This window comes from Malaclemys terrapin, chromosome 1 (genome assembly GCF_027887155.1).
Source record: "Malaclemys terrapin pileata isolate rMalTer1 chromosome 1, rMalTer1.hap1, whole genome shotgun sequence".
Classification (NCBI taxonomy): Eukaryota; Metazoa; Chordata; order Testudines; family Emydidae; genus Malaclemys; species Malaclemys terrapin.
This window is the reverse complement of record NC_071505.1, coordinates 338099404-338112695: the sequence shown is the minus strand read 5'-3', so window position 1 is coordinate 338112695 and position 13292 is coordinate 338099404. Positions and strand designations below refer to the sequence as shown.

The 13292-nt window shown below is 47.3% G+C and overlaps 1 protein-coding gene across 1 annotated transcript in view; it reads left to right on the top strand.

Moving 5' to 3' along the window:
• Positions 1 to 548: 548 nt before the first annotated feature.
• TSKU (tsukushi, small leucine rich proteoglycan) overlaps positions 549 to 13292 on the top strand; it is a 36823-nt gene continuing 24079 nt past the window's right edge. Inside the window, exon 1 of the mRNA XM_054015822.1 lies at positions 549 to 832. Coding sequence (XP_053871797.1) covers positions 751 to 832 — 82 coding nt within the window. The 5' untranslated portion in view covers positions 549 to 750. The remainder of the gene's footprint in view (positions 833 to 13292) is intronic.

The following is a 13292-nucleotide window of genomic DNA, read 5'->3' as shown; positions in this document are numbered from 1 at the left end:
AGAGCAAAGGCTCACTCTCGCAATAATAGAAGTCAATTAATATTTTTGTCAAAGGGGGCAGAATGAAGCAGATAGATAGATAGTATATTTCCAGTTCTTTGTCTAATCTAACTTTAAATGTGTAAGCAATGGAGTATTCACTACTTCCCCTCGGAGGCTAATCCATCATCTAACAGAGCTCACCTGTAGCAAGCTTTTCCTGATAGCCAGATCCACTTGCCTTTCCTCCCCCACCTCCCCTCCATTATTTGGTGTTAAATCTTCATTTATGACATGCACAAGTGCCACTAGCATGGTGTCTGTGTCATCTTTTTTCTTAGAAATTCAGCCTTTGGGGGATTAATAACTTAATCAACAAAAATGGTGTTGCTGCGGGCAGGGAACTTGCTTCCAAGGTCTCAGCCCATGAGCGCATTTAATTTTTCCAAATTAAAAGGGGGGGTGGAAATGTCTTTGGGCCATTTTGGCTCAGAGTTAGGACAGCAAAAAGAGTAAAAATATATATATCTATAGCTCTATCTTTACTTAGGTTCAGATGTGGTCTCTCTCAGGGTATGCACAACATGTCCAGCCATTTGATAGCATGGTTAGCAGCCAGGTGAAGAGCCGGTAGCCCGCGGGCGAAGTAAGTCAGCAGGCACTTTCCAAGGATATGCAACGTTGCACTCCCTGACACGGCCCAGGCAGGGGAAGCGAGTGAACCGAATTCGGTGATGAATCTTGGTCACGTGTCATCTGACTGCGACCCTGATGTATGGCCCATCCTTCGACTTTCGAGCCATTGGACCATCACTTCGAATTCTTCAGATTAATGCTGAGGGTCTGTCAGCAGGTAAGTGCAGCAGCGTTAGTGCTTTAGCCCCTCGTCACAGCAGCGACGTAATCTGCTTGGATGTGGTCTGGGTTTTCAGTGTTGCACTCCTGGCAGCTCAGAAAATAGCCGTGCCCTTTATTTTTCCTCCTTTTTTTTTTCCTGAGGATACTAATGTCATGGTGTTTATGAGCCGTGATCCAGGAAAGCACGTGTGCATGTGATCCAGGCCATTCCTATTCAGCCGAGCACTTAAGGACATGCACAAGTGAAGTTAATGACACTTAAGCACATGCTTAACTTTAAGCATGTGCTTAAGTGCATTGCTGAATCAGGGACTGATCCAGCGCCCACTGAAATCAATAAGAATTTTTCCATTGACTTTAATGGATCAGAGCCTCGGTCTCCAAGTGCTGAACATAGTGTAACCCCCCTTTCTTCCCTGGGTTACTCGGGAACAGGCAACACACACCTGTGCCTGGGCGCCTGATGTTGCTGACATTAAAGAAGATCCTGAGTATCCCAGTGGTGCTGTTGGATAGGTGGGAATCCTCTAGTCACCCCTCTGCTGCAGTCCCTTTACTCCTAAAGGAAGTTAAAATTGGCGGTACCTCCACCTGGCTGGCACCCGCACACGCTCAATGACGTGCCTTGGGAACCTCCAGGAATAAACCCCTTCAAATAGTAATAATAATAATGAATAATAACCTGTGGCATGGGTCTAACTCAAATACTAATTCTAAATAATATACATCCAATATACTTAAATTAGAGCTAACACTCCTTTACTTAACAACTTAAAAATCAGGGTATAAGAGACTAAGATGAAATGTCACTACTTATTTAAATCCACAGGGGCAGTTGAATAAAATCAATTAACAAATATAATATACAGTGATAAATGAAACTTATGTAACTGGCATTTACCCTGCCGCCATTCACCCCACCCCGCAGCGCACACTCCTCTGGATCTCAGAGTCCCAGGCACTTGCTTGCGTGGGCGCACTGGAAGACCTGCAGCTGGAGACAGGGCTCTGTTGGTTCTGTGCGTCAGTCCAGCCAAGGCAACACGCTGCACAACCCCTCTGACGATTGGAGCTGGTCCCACCAAATGCCAGCAGCTCTGGGCCCTGGTTCGTGGGAAGATCACTCTGCCTCTCCTCAGACTCAGTCTCTCTGCTGGGCCCCTTCACTTGCAAGTACTTTCCCAAACAACAGTGGGGGTTCCTCACAGTTCCCTCACTGCAGCCCCACCTCAGTCAGCTCTAGGCACAACAACAGTCTCTGCTCTGACCCCAGTGAAGCCACCAACAGCCTCTGAGGCTCCCTCAATCAAAGCCCCTGCAGGCTCTCAGCAGCAGCTCCTGGTACGGACAGAGCTCCACAGCAGCAATCTCACTCCTTTTCCCCAAAATGGAGTCCACCGCCTGCTCTCCCTGCACGAGGAAGTTGCTACCTCTTTCCCCAAAGCATCATGGAGTTGTGGTCTCTAAGTAGGGTTACCATATCTCATAAATAAAAAAAGAGGACCCTCCACGGGCCCTGGCCCCGCCCATTTCCCCACCGCTAGCCCCGCCCCAACTCCGCCCCTTCCCCACCCTAACTCCGCCCCCTCCTCCCTCCCACTCCCAGCCAGGGGGAAAGGGCTGCCCCAGTGCTACCAGCTTCAGGGTTTGCCGGGCAGCCCCCAGACCCTGCGCCCCCGGCCGGCGCTTCCCCAGCGCAGCTGGAGCCCGGGAGGGGAAGCGCCCAGCCGGGGGCGCAGGGTCTGGAGGCTGCCCGGCAAACCATGAAGCCAGTAGCGCTCGGGCTTTGGGCAGCCCCTCTGCCTCCGGACCCTGCACCCCCAGCCGGGCACTTCCCCTCCCGGGCTCCGGGGGCACAGGGTCCGGAGGCATGGGGGCTGCCCGAAGCCGGTAGCGCTCGGGCAGCCCGGCTCTTAAACAGAGCCGAAGAGTGGGGGAGGAGCAGAGCCGCCATTTTCCCGGACATGTTCGGCTTTTTGGCAATTCCCCCCGGACGGGGGTTTGACTGCCGAAAAGCCGGACATGTCCGGGAAAAAGAGGACGTATGGTAACCCTATCTCTAAGGCTAGATTGCAGCCAGGGGCGGCTCTAATGTTTTTTGCCACCCCAAGCACGGCAGTCAGGCGACCTTCAGTGGCACGCCTGCGGGCGGTCCGCTGGTCACGCGGATTCGGCGGCATTTCTGCGGGTGATCTGCCAGTCCCACGCCTTCGGTGTACCTGCCGCTGAATTACCGCCGAAGCCGCGGGACTGGCGGATCTCCCGCAGGCATGCTGCCGAAGGCCGCCTGACTGCTGCCCTCACGGCAACTGGCAGGCCGCCCCCCGACGTGGCTTGCCGCCCCACGCACGCGCTTTTCCCCTGGAACTCTCCCAATAAAGTTCACAGGCCCCTCTAGGAAAGGAACGTAGCAGCTGCCACACAAGTTCAGACCCAAGGTCCATCTGGTCCAGTTTCCTGTCTCAGACAGTGTCTATAACCAGATGCTTCAAAGGATGGTGTAAAAGCCCCACAGTGGGGAGATGTGGCACTATCAGTCCCACGCATAGCTATCACCTGGGCCCATTCTAAAGCTGTGAGTTGTGTATGTTGTACAAGAGACAGGAATGTGACCTTTCAAGCAAATAACATGTTTTTAAAATTGCGGGTGTATATTTTTCTGAGCCATGATGACTCCTGATGAGGTGCAATGCAACTTTAGGCCGTGATCCTGCAAACATTTAAACCCTAGCAATTACTCTCTTGAGTAGTGCTGCTGTGTTCAGTGAGACTACTGCAAGAGTAAATGCACTCAAATGCATCAGGGTTTGCAGGATTGGGCCCATGTTTTGTGCTGCAGTTTTCCTACCCGTCAGTCCCTAGGGCTAAGTAATGAACAATTGCAGAGTTCAGCAATAGCTTAGAACATATTGACTTTACTGAAATAAATCTCCATATTTATTAACCCAAGAGGTAAATATTGACTGAGGTGAAAGGACAGTCAATATTTACCAGGAGGGATAACAAAACAATGCAGTAGCTGTGAGAGACACGCAGGGCATATCTGCACTCCCGGGGCAGGAGCTGCATGACTGGCTAGGAAATACCTAACCCTACTTCCCACAAAGAGCTAACAAGTTGAGACTGGTAGGAAACCTGGTGAAAAGAAAATAATAGTACTTGGGCCAGGATTCAATGAAGCACTAAAACACTTTCAGGGAAGCACATGCTTTAGAACCCAGGCCTAAAAGTATTATTCTCCCTATTGTACATCAGGAGAAACTGAGGCGGAGAGATTAATAGCATGATCTGCAGAGGGGCTGAGCATTCACAGCTCCAGCCAAAGTCAATGGGAGCTGCGGGTGCTCAGCGCCTCTGAAGAGCTGGCAGTAAGGCCTTCATCCTGGGCTCGTTGAAGTCAGTGGCAAAACTCCCACTGATTTCCATGGTGCAAGTTCAGGCCTTAAGTGATTTGCCCAAGGCCACAGAGGGGGAGTCAGTGTCTCAAGTGGGGAGCTCTTGGCTCCCAGTCCTATACTCAGATTACTCAACTACAGAAGCAGCCAGAGGAGAAAACAGGTAGGGAGGAGGACGAGAGGCAGAAAAGGACCATATATAAGCCCATCAGTCAAGACTGAGTTAAGTGACCCAGTTTCAGGTCATCCCTAATAGGTACAGAGTGCAATAAACATTTGACTGGCTGCGGCGGCAGGAGAGTGGGGTGAAGGATTCTCACCACGTGTATTTTTTCTTTTCAGTGAGACTTGTCCGTGCATAAGTTTGCAACACATTTCCAACGCTCCTGGAGCAATGGTGGGAAATTTGAAACCACCCAATTAAATTTTGCACAAAAGCCATGTTAGCTCGAAAATTGCCACTTGTGAATGTTGAACGGGGGGTTGCGATGTACAGGATTCACGGAGGGTTATTTTCATGTACAAGGAGCTGTGACATGGGGAGGGCACTACCCGGTAACCAAGAGGTTAACATCAGCCAAGCTTCTTCTAGCCTTTCCACAGATGCTAAGGGAAGAAGGGGGTGGGGGAATAGAATACCTTTCTCAATTCCCAGAGCTATGGGATCAGGCTCTATCAGATTTCTGTTTTCTTTTCTGCTGCTGGGAACTTGTTTATATTTTTTGTTATAAACATGAATCCTCCAGGAAAAGACCTTTCATCTTTCATCAAGGTTGGACATTTTCCTAAAACATCTGCTCTAGGCCAGCAAGAAGTTACTGGGCTTGATAGAGTTCACTTACACTGCAGGAAATAATAATTCCTTCCTCAGCAGGAATTCTGTGACCTGTGTTACTGAGGCGATCAGACTGGATGATCACAATTGTCCCTTCAGGCTTTAAAATCTAGTATTAACCTTGCAGGGACTTTGTGAGTTTTCAGGTTGTTCATTGCATAGGAAAGTTCCGTTCCTGCAATGTCATGAGAAGAGGAAAATCGATATTTCAGAGGGTGCAGAAGTGCATGAAATCCATAAGTGAAAAAATTCACACTTATTTTTCCCACCTCTTCAAGGCAGTGATTTTTATTCACACTCAGCTGGATTGTGCTTGGCAACTAAAGGGTGTAATAAATATACTTGTAATCCTGGCTATCCAGGTTCCTTTTACTAAGAGGCAGTGCTTATGTGATCTGAGTTCTCTCCCTGACTTCTTTTGCCAGTATGTCTGTAGTGGGAACTGGGTGAGAGAAAATCAAAATGACTCACGCTGGGAATTTCACAACAGTTTTCTTTCCCATTTGCTGTTGGCTTTTGAATTGCCTTGACTTTATCAGACCAAACCACTCTCCTAAATACAGGTCTCTACCTGCACGTTCCTCCGGAGGGGGAGGTCAAAGTGAGGTCTGAAATGCAGAGCGGGGGAATCAGCGGCCCCTGTGATGTATAGTTGTGCAACAGTCTCCATAGCTGGCCCATGAAGGGATTGTTTGGGGTGAGGTTATTTGGGGGGCTGCAGATTCAGTGATCAAGCCTCACGCATATAGGCCTTGTCTGCACCCAGCTTTTTCTTAACTCTCCTGTTGTTGCAGCTCCACTGGTGATAGTAACAGTAGCGGTTGCCACTGTAACCTGATTGTCCATTGAAAATCTGATGTGAACAGATCTTGGGCTGCCAATTTTGGTTGGACGTATTCCTGGAGGCTTCAGTACATGATAATCTTTAATGAAAGATTAATCTGTAATTCCTGGAGACTCCAGGACAATCCTGGAGGGTTGGCAACCTTAGTGCCATGTATACAAATCAAAAGCTCATGATCTGTAGATAGCAAAAGTAGAATCAGATTGTTGGGGTTAGGGGCTTGGATCTTGCAGCACCATAGAATCATAGAATATCAGGGTTGGAAGGGACCTCAGGAGGTCATGTAGTCCAACCCCCTGCTCAAAGCAGGACCAATTCCCAACTAAATCATCCCAGCCAGGGCTTTGTCAAGCCTGACCTTAAAAACCTCTAAGGATGGAGATTCCACCACCTCCCTGGGTAACCCATTCCAGTGCTTCAACATAGCCAGGCCTGATTTTCACAGGGAAATCAGTGGCCACCGGCTGACACCAGGGTTGCCTTACTCTCACCATCAGCTTGTCCTAAAACAGTAAGGCTAAAGGCAGGGAGGCCAGTGAGCAGGGCACTCAGCTAGAAACCTGGGTTCAACTCCTCACTCTGCCACTGTCCTACTGCATAACCTTAGGCAAGTCACATCATCTATCTGTGCCTTAGTTTCCCCTCCCACCCATTCTGTATTTAGACCATCACTCTTTGGGGGCAGGGATTGTCTCTTACAATGTGTAGGTATAACAGGGCTATGATCTCTTTCAGAACTTCCAGACTAATGCAGTATAGCCAACTCTCATGACTGTTGCTATTTTTCTTGAGGGCCCTGCTCGAGGAATCATGAAAACCCCAGCTTTCATTAAACAAAAAAGAAGTTTCTAGCTCTCATGGTTGCAGAGGAAAACTGGAAAGCAAAACCCAGGGGCCCCCTGGAGATTCAATAACCTGAAGGGATATTAAAAAAGGAATTCAAAAATTGTTATTTTTTAAAAGCTCAAGATTTTTTTTTTATTTAGACCTGGGTCATGATTTTATGAATGTTTGGGATGGGCCACGCTGATACTGTAATGCAAAGAATAATGAATGAGGTAAACGGGTGAGCGCTGACAAGACTGGGTTCTGATCTCATTAGCTGGGCAGATAAGCCTGAGTTTGAACGGCCAGGGCAGAAAATGCAACTGTGGTGTAACATTTAGGCATTCCCCAAAGCTTCACGCTGAGTCATGCAAGTGTCAAGGTAATATGGTGGTGGGTTCTTTGATTAGGTTAGATTAGATTGGCTATGTCTTTGCTGGGGGGAAAAGGTGTGGTCTTAACTCCGCTTAATATAGGAGTGAAGACATAGCGACTTGGTTTTAACTGGGTTTAGCAGTTTGAGTTCAACTCCACTAAAGGAGTTCCTCACACTCCTAATCTGAGTTCCTGTATCTTCACTGTTTGCTAACCTGAGTTAAGAACACACCTCTTTTTGCAGTGAATGCACGATTTTTGTGCAAGCATCTGGGAGTGTGACAAAAGCAGACAAGCCCTTACACATACCCTGGTCACGGACACTGCAGGGGAAGTTAGCTATTGAAAGATCTCCCTGTGTGCTAAGAAAGCTCGTGAGAAATAAGGGGGGAAGATGGTGGCTGATTATGTTGTTGGTTTTTAAGCCACTCCTGTTTTTTGTTGTTGTTGAATGCTTGGGGTTCACAATATTGGTGACTGAACTTAATTCCAGCTAGGCAGCACAACACCCATCTACTGTTCCTGCCGCTACGCCATCACCTGGGGTTAGCTGCAGCTTAACCACATTGGCTAGATCTACGCCATGCCCTAACCACTGTGGTTGACATCACTCAGACATTCAGCGTCACACTAGCTCCTAACTATGAGGTATTGTCTCTGCTGTGAGTAGGTGGGGAACAAGCAAAAGGGAGGCTACACAAGAGCTTCTCGCTCGCACCTTCTCGCACGGAATCATAACAACTAGAGGTGCAAGGATCTTGGTGAATTTACATTCGCAACACCCCTTTCAGGTAAGGCAGTTTTATCGCCACCCACTTTAAATGGAGACGGGAATCACAGCCAGATTAAGGGACTTGCCCACGGTTGCGCAGGAAGCCTGGGACACAGCGTAGTGTTGAGCACAGAGGCCCAGAGCCTCAAAACTCCATTGAAATGAATGGGCCATGTCTACACATGCAGCGAGCTGTCCCGCTGCAGTACGTCTGGTGAAGACTCTCCCATCGGCATAAAAAACCTACCTGCATGAGCTCTCCTACCGAAATAGCACTGTGCACGTGAGCACTTATGTAGGTGTAATTTATGTGGCTCTAGGGGGAGGTTTATTCACACCCCTGAGCTATATAAGTTATGCTGACATACGCTGTAATGTAGACATGGCTTTAGTCACCTAAATACCTCTGAGGATCTGGGCCAGACTTTTAAATTCCATTTCATTGTCTTAATCACACCGCCACCCTTCCCCTGTGATCTCAGTGGAGTCAATCTAGTTTTACAGTGGGTTCTTCAAAGGGCTCAGAATCTAGTGCACAATACTGTTTACAGGACTATGGCAGAGCCACATAATACAGTAACTCCTCACTTAAAGTCATCCCGGTTAACGTTGTTTCGTTGTTATGTTGCTGATCAATTAGGGAACATGCTCGTTTAAGGTTGTGCAATGCTCCCTTATAACATCGTTTGGCAGCCACCTGCTTTGTCTACTGCTTGCAGGAAGAGCAGCCCGTTGCAGCTAGCTGGTGGGGGCTTGGAACCAGGGTGGACCAGCAGCCCCGCATCAGCTCCCCACTCCCCTAAGTTCCCTGTGCAGCAGCTGCCTGCAGTTCAGCTGTCCCTCCTCCCACTGCCATGTGCTGCTCTTGTCCTCTGCCTTGGAGCTGCTCCCCGAGACTCCTGCTTGCTGTGAAGGGGGGAGGGAAGGAAGAGGGGGGCTAATGTCAGGGTGTCCCCCTCCCCCCTGCTCCTGCACCCGGTTACCCCATCTTCCATAAAGCAGGGGGGACACACCAGGGCTCAGGAGGAGGGAGCTTGCAGCAGCTGTGGTCTCAGCAAGCTGATCTAATTAACAAGGCAGTGCACTTAAAGGGGAAATGCGCATATCTCCCTCCATTCCTGTTGCCTTGCAGAGTGAGAGTTAACCCTTGAGGGTTCAGCCAATTGCTAGTTCATCATTTAGCAGTAAGGGAAATATCCCACCCTCTGACTCCTCCACCTCAACCAAGCTTCACAATCATCATCACTGTGTACCAGTATTCAATTGTTTGTTTAAAACTTACTCTGTGTGTGTGTATATATATATAATATAGTCTTTTGTCTGAGGAAAAAAATTTCCCTGGAACCTAACCCTCCCCCCATTTACATTAATTCTTATGGGGAAATTGGATTCGCTTAACATTGTTTCGCTTAAAGTCGCAATTTTCAGGAACATAACTACAATGTTAAGTGAGGAGTTACTGTGCTGATGTTAGTCAAACATTTTAAGGCTAGAATGGACCATTGTGATCTATTCTGATCAGCTGCATAACACAGGCCAGAGAATTTCACCGCCAGCAAGCCCAATAAGGCGTGTGGTTAAAGTTATGTAGGAGTGGGTTGTGCCGCACTTTCACTGTGGAATTCCATTGTGGCATTGTGGTTTCTGGCTCTCTAACTGTGGCCGTACATGGAGAAATCAATCGAGAGAAGAAAGTTTAAATTGCCCTTTTTAGTCTTTTTTTTTTTTTTCATAAAAAGGGGAGTTAAACACAAATCTACTTTAATGACAAAGATATAAATCAAGAAATAAAAAGGTAAAAAAGTCTCAGCTCAAACTTCACTCATTCACAATGCAAATATGGAATATTTCAAATTACTAGTGCTACTAAATGTAAATTCAGTACATGAGGGGCCTAATTATCCCCTCAAATATGCATGCACAATTGGCATTATATATATGTATCGGTGGCCAATATTGTCCTATACCAAGTGTGAGAAAGGTAAGGTTGCTTTTGAGCACTTTACTCTTCTACTTCCTCACTTTGGAAGGGTTAATAATGTAACCTTAACATGACACATTTGGTGGTATCTATGTGATACACTGCAAAGCCCTTGGAATAAATTCCACCTTTGACGACCTCCCGTGCATTGTCCCATGGGAATACTTCTAACATTACAAATGTGTACATAGCTTCAGAGAGCCACTGTTTTATTTTTAATCAACCTGCTAAACAAATGACTCCTTTCTGCAAAATGTGGCATTTCCCCTCAAAACTACCTACAGGAAGCCCAGCACAGGCAATATCCTGTATTTGGGCCAACGACCGATCAAAGTTTGATATCTCACAAATCTGCTCCTGAATCTCAATAGTTTGCCTTCAGTGAGGACCACACTACTTACTCTAGTCCCAGAAGGTCCCAAGATATAGGATGAGGTCAGAGTCTTCACTGTCACTCCAGTTTCACATTGGAGTGCCTCCTTTGAAATCAGTAGAGCATCAAAAAAGGAGTCATGCAACAGAGAATCTGGTCCATGGCATTTTTATGTATAGGACAAGGTCATTTTGAATGTATTGGTTATAAATAGGTGGTAGGTAAGACACCTTGCTTTCCAGGGAGGAGACAAAAAATGGTCCTTGTGACTTTTAAATCAGTTTTTTTCTGTACCAGACACAGAATGCATGATGAGGTGGCATAAAGATTTGTGGCCAGATGTGTTGCTCTGTTATCAGCTGGATCTGGTCAGTTGATAATCCCTCCAGTGTGGGAGAAGTCTCAGTCGACATAAAACCATCCCCAACCATCCAGTCTTAGCACAGGGTGTGAGAAGTGGGCATTGCAATGGCCATGTGTTCCACCAGTCCTTGGCCGCTGTACAGTCCCCTGGGGAATGCTGGCAGAGGTTAGCATAGTCCTTAGGCCAGGGGGGCTGGTGAAGGTTGGCCTAGAGAACCAGGGAGCCATAACCAGCTTCCTGGTGGTCCCCTTTCTCCTGTTCTGTGTGGTGATCTGCCTAACTATTTCTGTAAAAGCAGCAAAGAGTCCGGTGGCACCTTATAGACTAACAGACGTATTGGAGCATGAGCTTTCATGGGCGAATACCCACTTCGTCGGATGCAATTCGCCCACGAAAGCTCATGCTCCAATACGTCTGTTAGTCTATAAGGTGCCACAGGACTCTTTGCTGCTTTTATAGATCCAGACTAACACGGCTACCCCTCTGATACCTAACTATTTCTGGCTCCCTCCCTTTCCTTGTGAGTGATGCAACCATCCCAGACATGTGCTAATTCAACCTTCATGCCACCTCTCTTCATATGTTTAAAATAAACCCTAAATATATAAAAGATCATAACTGATATTCCTAACTCCCCAGCTCTGACACACCCAATTCCTTACACACAAAAAGATTAGAAAAATATGGGTCCCTACCCGGGCAATATCCCACTCTGGGCCCAATCCTGCCACGTTCATTCACTAATATTAAAATCCATGTGACTATTTGTGTGAGTAGGGACTGTTATTTGGACTAAAGGTTGTGGGATTGGGACTCTTTAGGGGAATTTATGTATTCAGAAGCCTGATTGTTTAAACAAAATGATCTGAGATAACAGAATGGGAATCTTTATTGCTATTTGTTTCCCTGTTGCAGGGGCCTGATTCTTATTCCTTGTGCACCAACACTCCTCTAAAAAAGCAACAGGCGTGTCAGGTGTGCAAGAAATGCAGAAGCAGGTCTTTTCCCACTCAGGGACACAGTCTCTAAGGGTTTGTCTACATGAGGGGCTTAATCTGCAGTTTTCTGATGTGCATCCAGTTATGCGCAATATGCAGCCGCACTAACAACATGCACACAGGACAGCTGTGCACCCTTTCACTCTGGCAGTGGCTTGCAGGATACTAAGCACATGGTGTTCGCAGAGGATATCCCATGGTCCTTGGCTTCGCTGCATCCTGGGATTTTTCTTGCTGTGCATTGTGGGATGCATAGCGGAAGCAAGGCGGATTCGAATTTTAAAAAACACCATGATTCATCTGACTCCACCCCTGACTTCGTTTCTGGGTGGGCTAGCACCATTTCTGAATTCCTGTCAGCCAGCATGGACCCCACTGTACTTCATGCTATTAGGCTGGCAACCTCAGACCTGCAGAGACCGCGTTTCAACACTCAAAGCTGGATGAATTAGTCTTGGGACTTCTCCTGCTGGACCACCAAGCAGATGATGTGCTAGTGGCAGCAGCTTCTCCAGCCACAGGAGGAGCTTCAGAGATGGAGAAAGCAGGACAAGGTGGAGGAAGCTGAGGAAGACACCTAGCACTTGAGATTAGAGGAGCAGCTTTGTTCACAGCGTGATGCACTGTTTCGTGGCTCAGGAAACCAGCGTAGATAGGTGGAAGGATCATTCTATGGGCCAGGAATGACCAGCAGTGGTAAGAGAATTTCAAAATAGGGAAAGCAACAGGTTTTTTTTTTAGATATGTGCTGAACTAACCCCGGAGCTGCAGTGACAGCATGCCAACATGTGCTTCATATCCTTGGAGAAGCAGTTGCCCTTGCCACCTGGAAGCTGGCTACCCCATAATGCTACCTGGCTCTGTGATCTAGTGAACCATGCCCCAGGGGGCCTTTGGGTTCTGGCCCCAGCTCTGCCACTTAACATGTTAATGTGGGTAGATCACTTGCACACTGGGGCCTTGATCTTGGTGGGGATCTCTGGTTGTTGCTATACTTAGTACAGCCTAGAGAATGATCCTTTACTTCCCTGGCCATGAGAAAATTAATAGGAAATGGGTCTGATCCTGCAAACCTTAGGATGGATAGAATCGGGCCCTATGTTTATTTCTTAGTATTTTATTTATTTCCTATTTTATGCTGGTTTATAATATTTTAAGGACTCAGCCTCAATGTCTCTGTGCACCCAAAACTCCCACTGCAGTCAGTGACAGTACTGAATGCAACAGTCATGCCCGAGCAAACCTAAATGTTATGGTACATCAGTGAGGGATAGGAATTGCTAGGTACATGCTACCCCTACCTTGCAATGAACTTCATCTGGCATACCCCTGTGTCTGAGCAGGATCAGGTCCCTAGATACTACAGTAACTAGAACTAGGTAAATACTTTAGGGCAGGGGTAGGCAACCTTTCAGAAGCGATGGGCCAAGTCTTCATTTATTCACTTTAATAAAGTAATAGGTTTCGCGTGCCGGTAATACACTTTAACGTTTTTTAGAAGGTCTCTCTCTAAGTCTATATTATATAACCAAAGGGAGTGCTGCTGCAAATGCTATTGGAGCAAGCCTAGAGCTTATGTTGTGAGCGATCCTATTGAAGCCAATGGTAGCAAACCCTGGGTGCTGTGCAGGATTGGGCACTCAGTGAGATAGGACCCAGTTCTGCTCTCCAGGTAAACTGGGGGTGACACCAT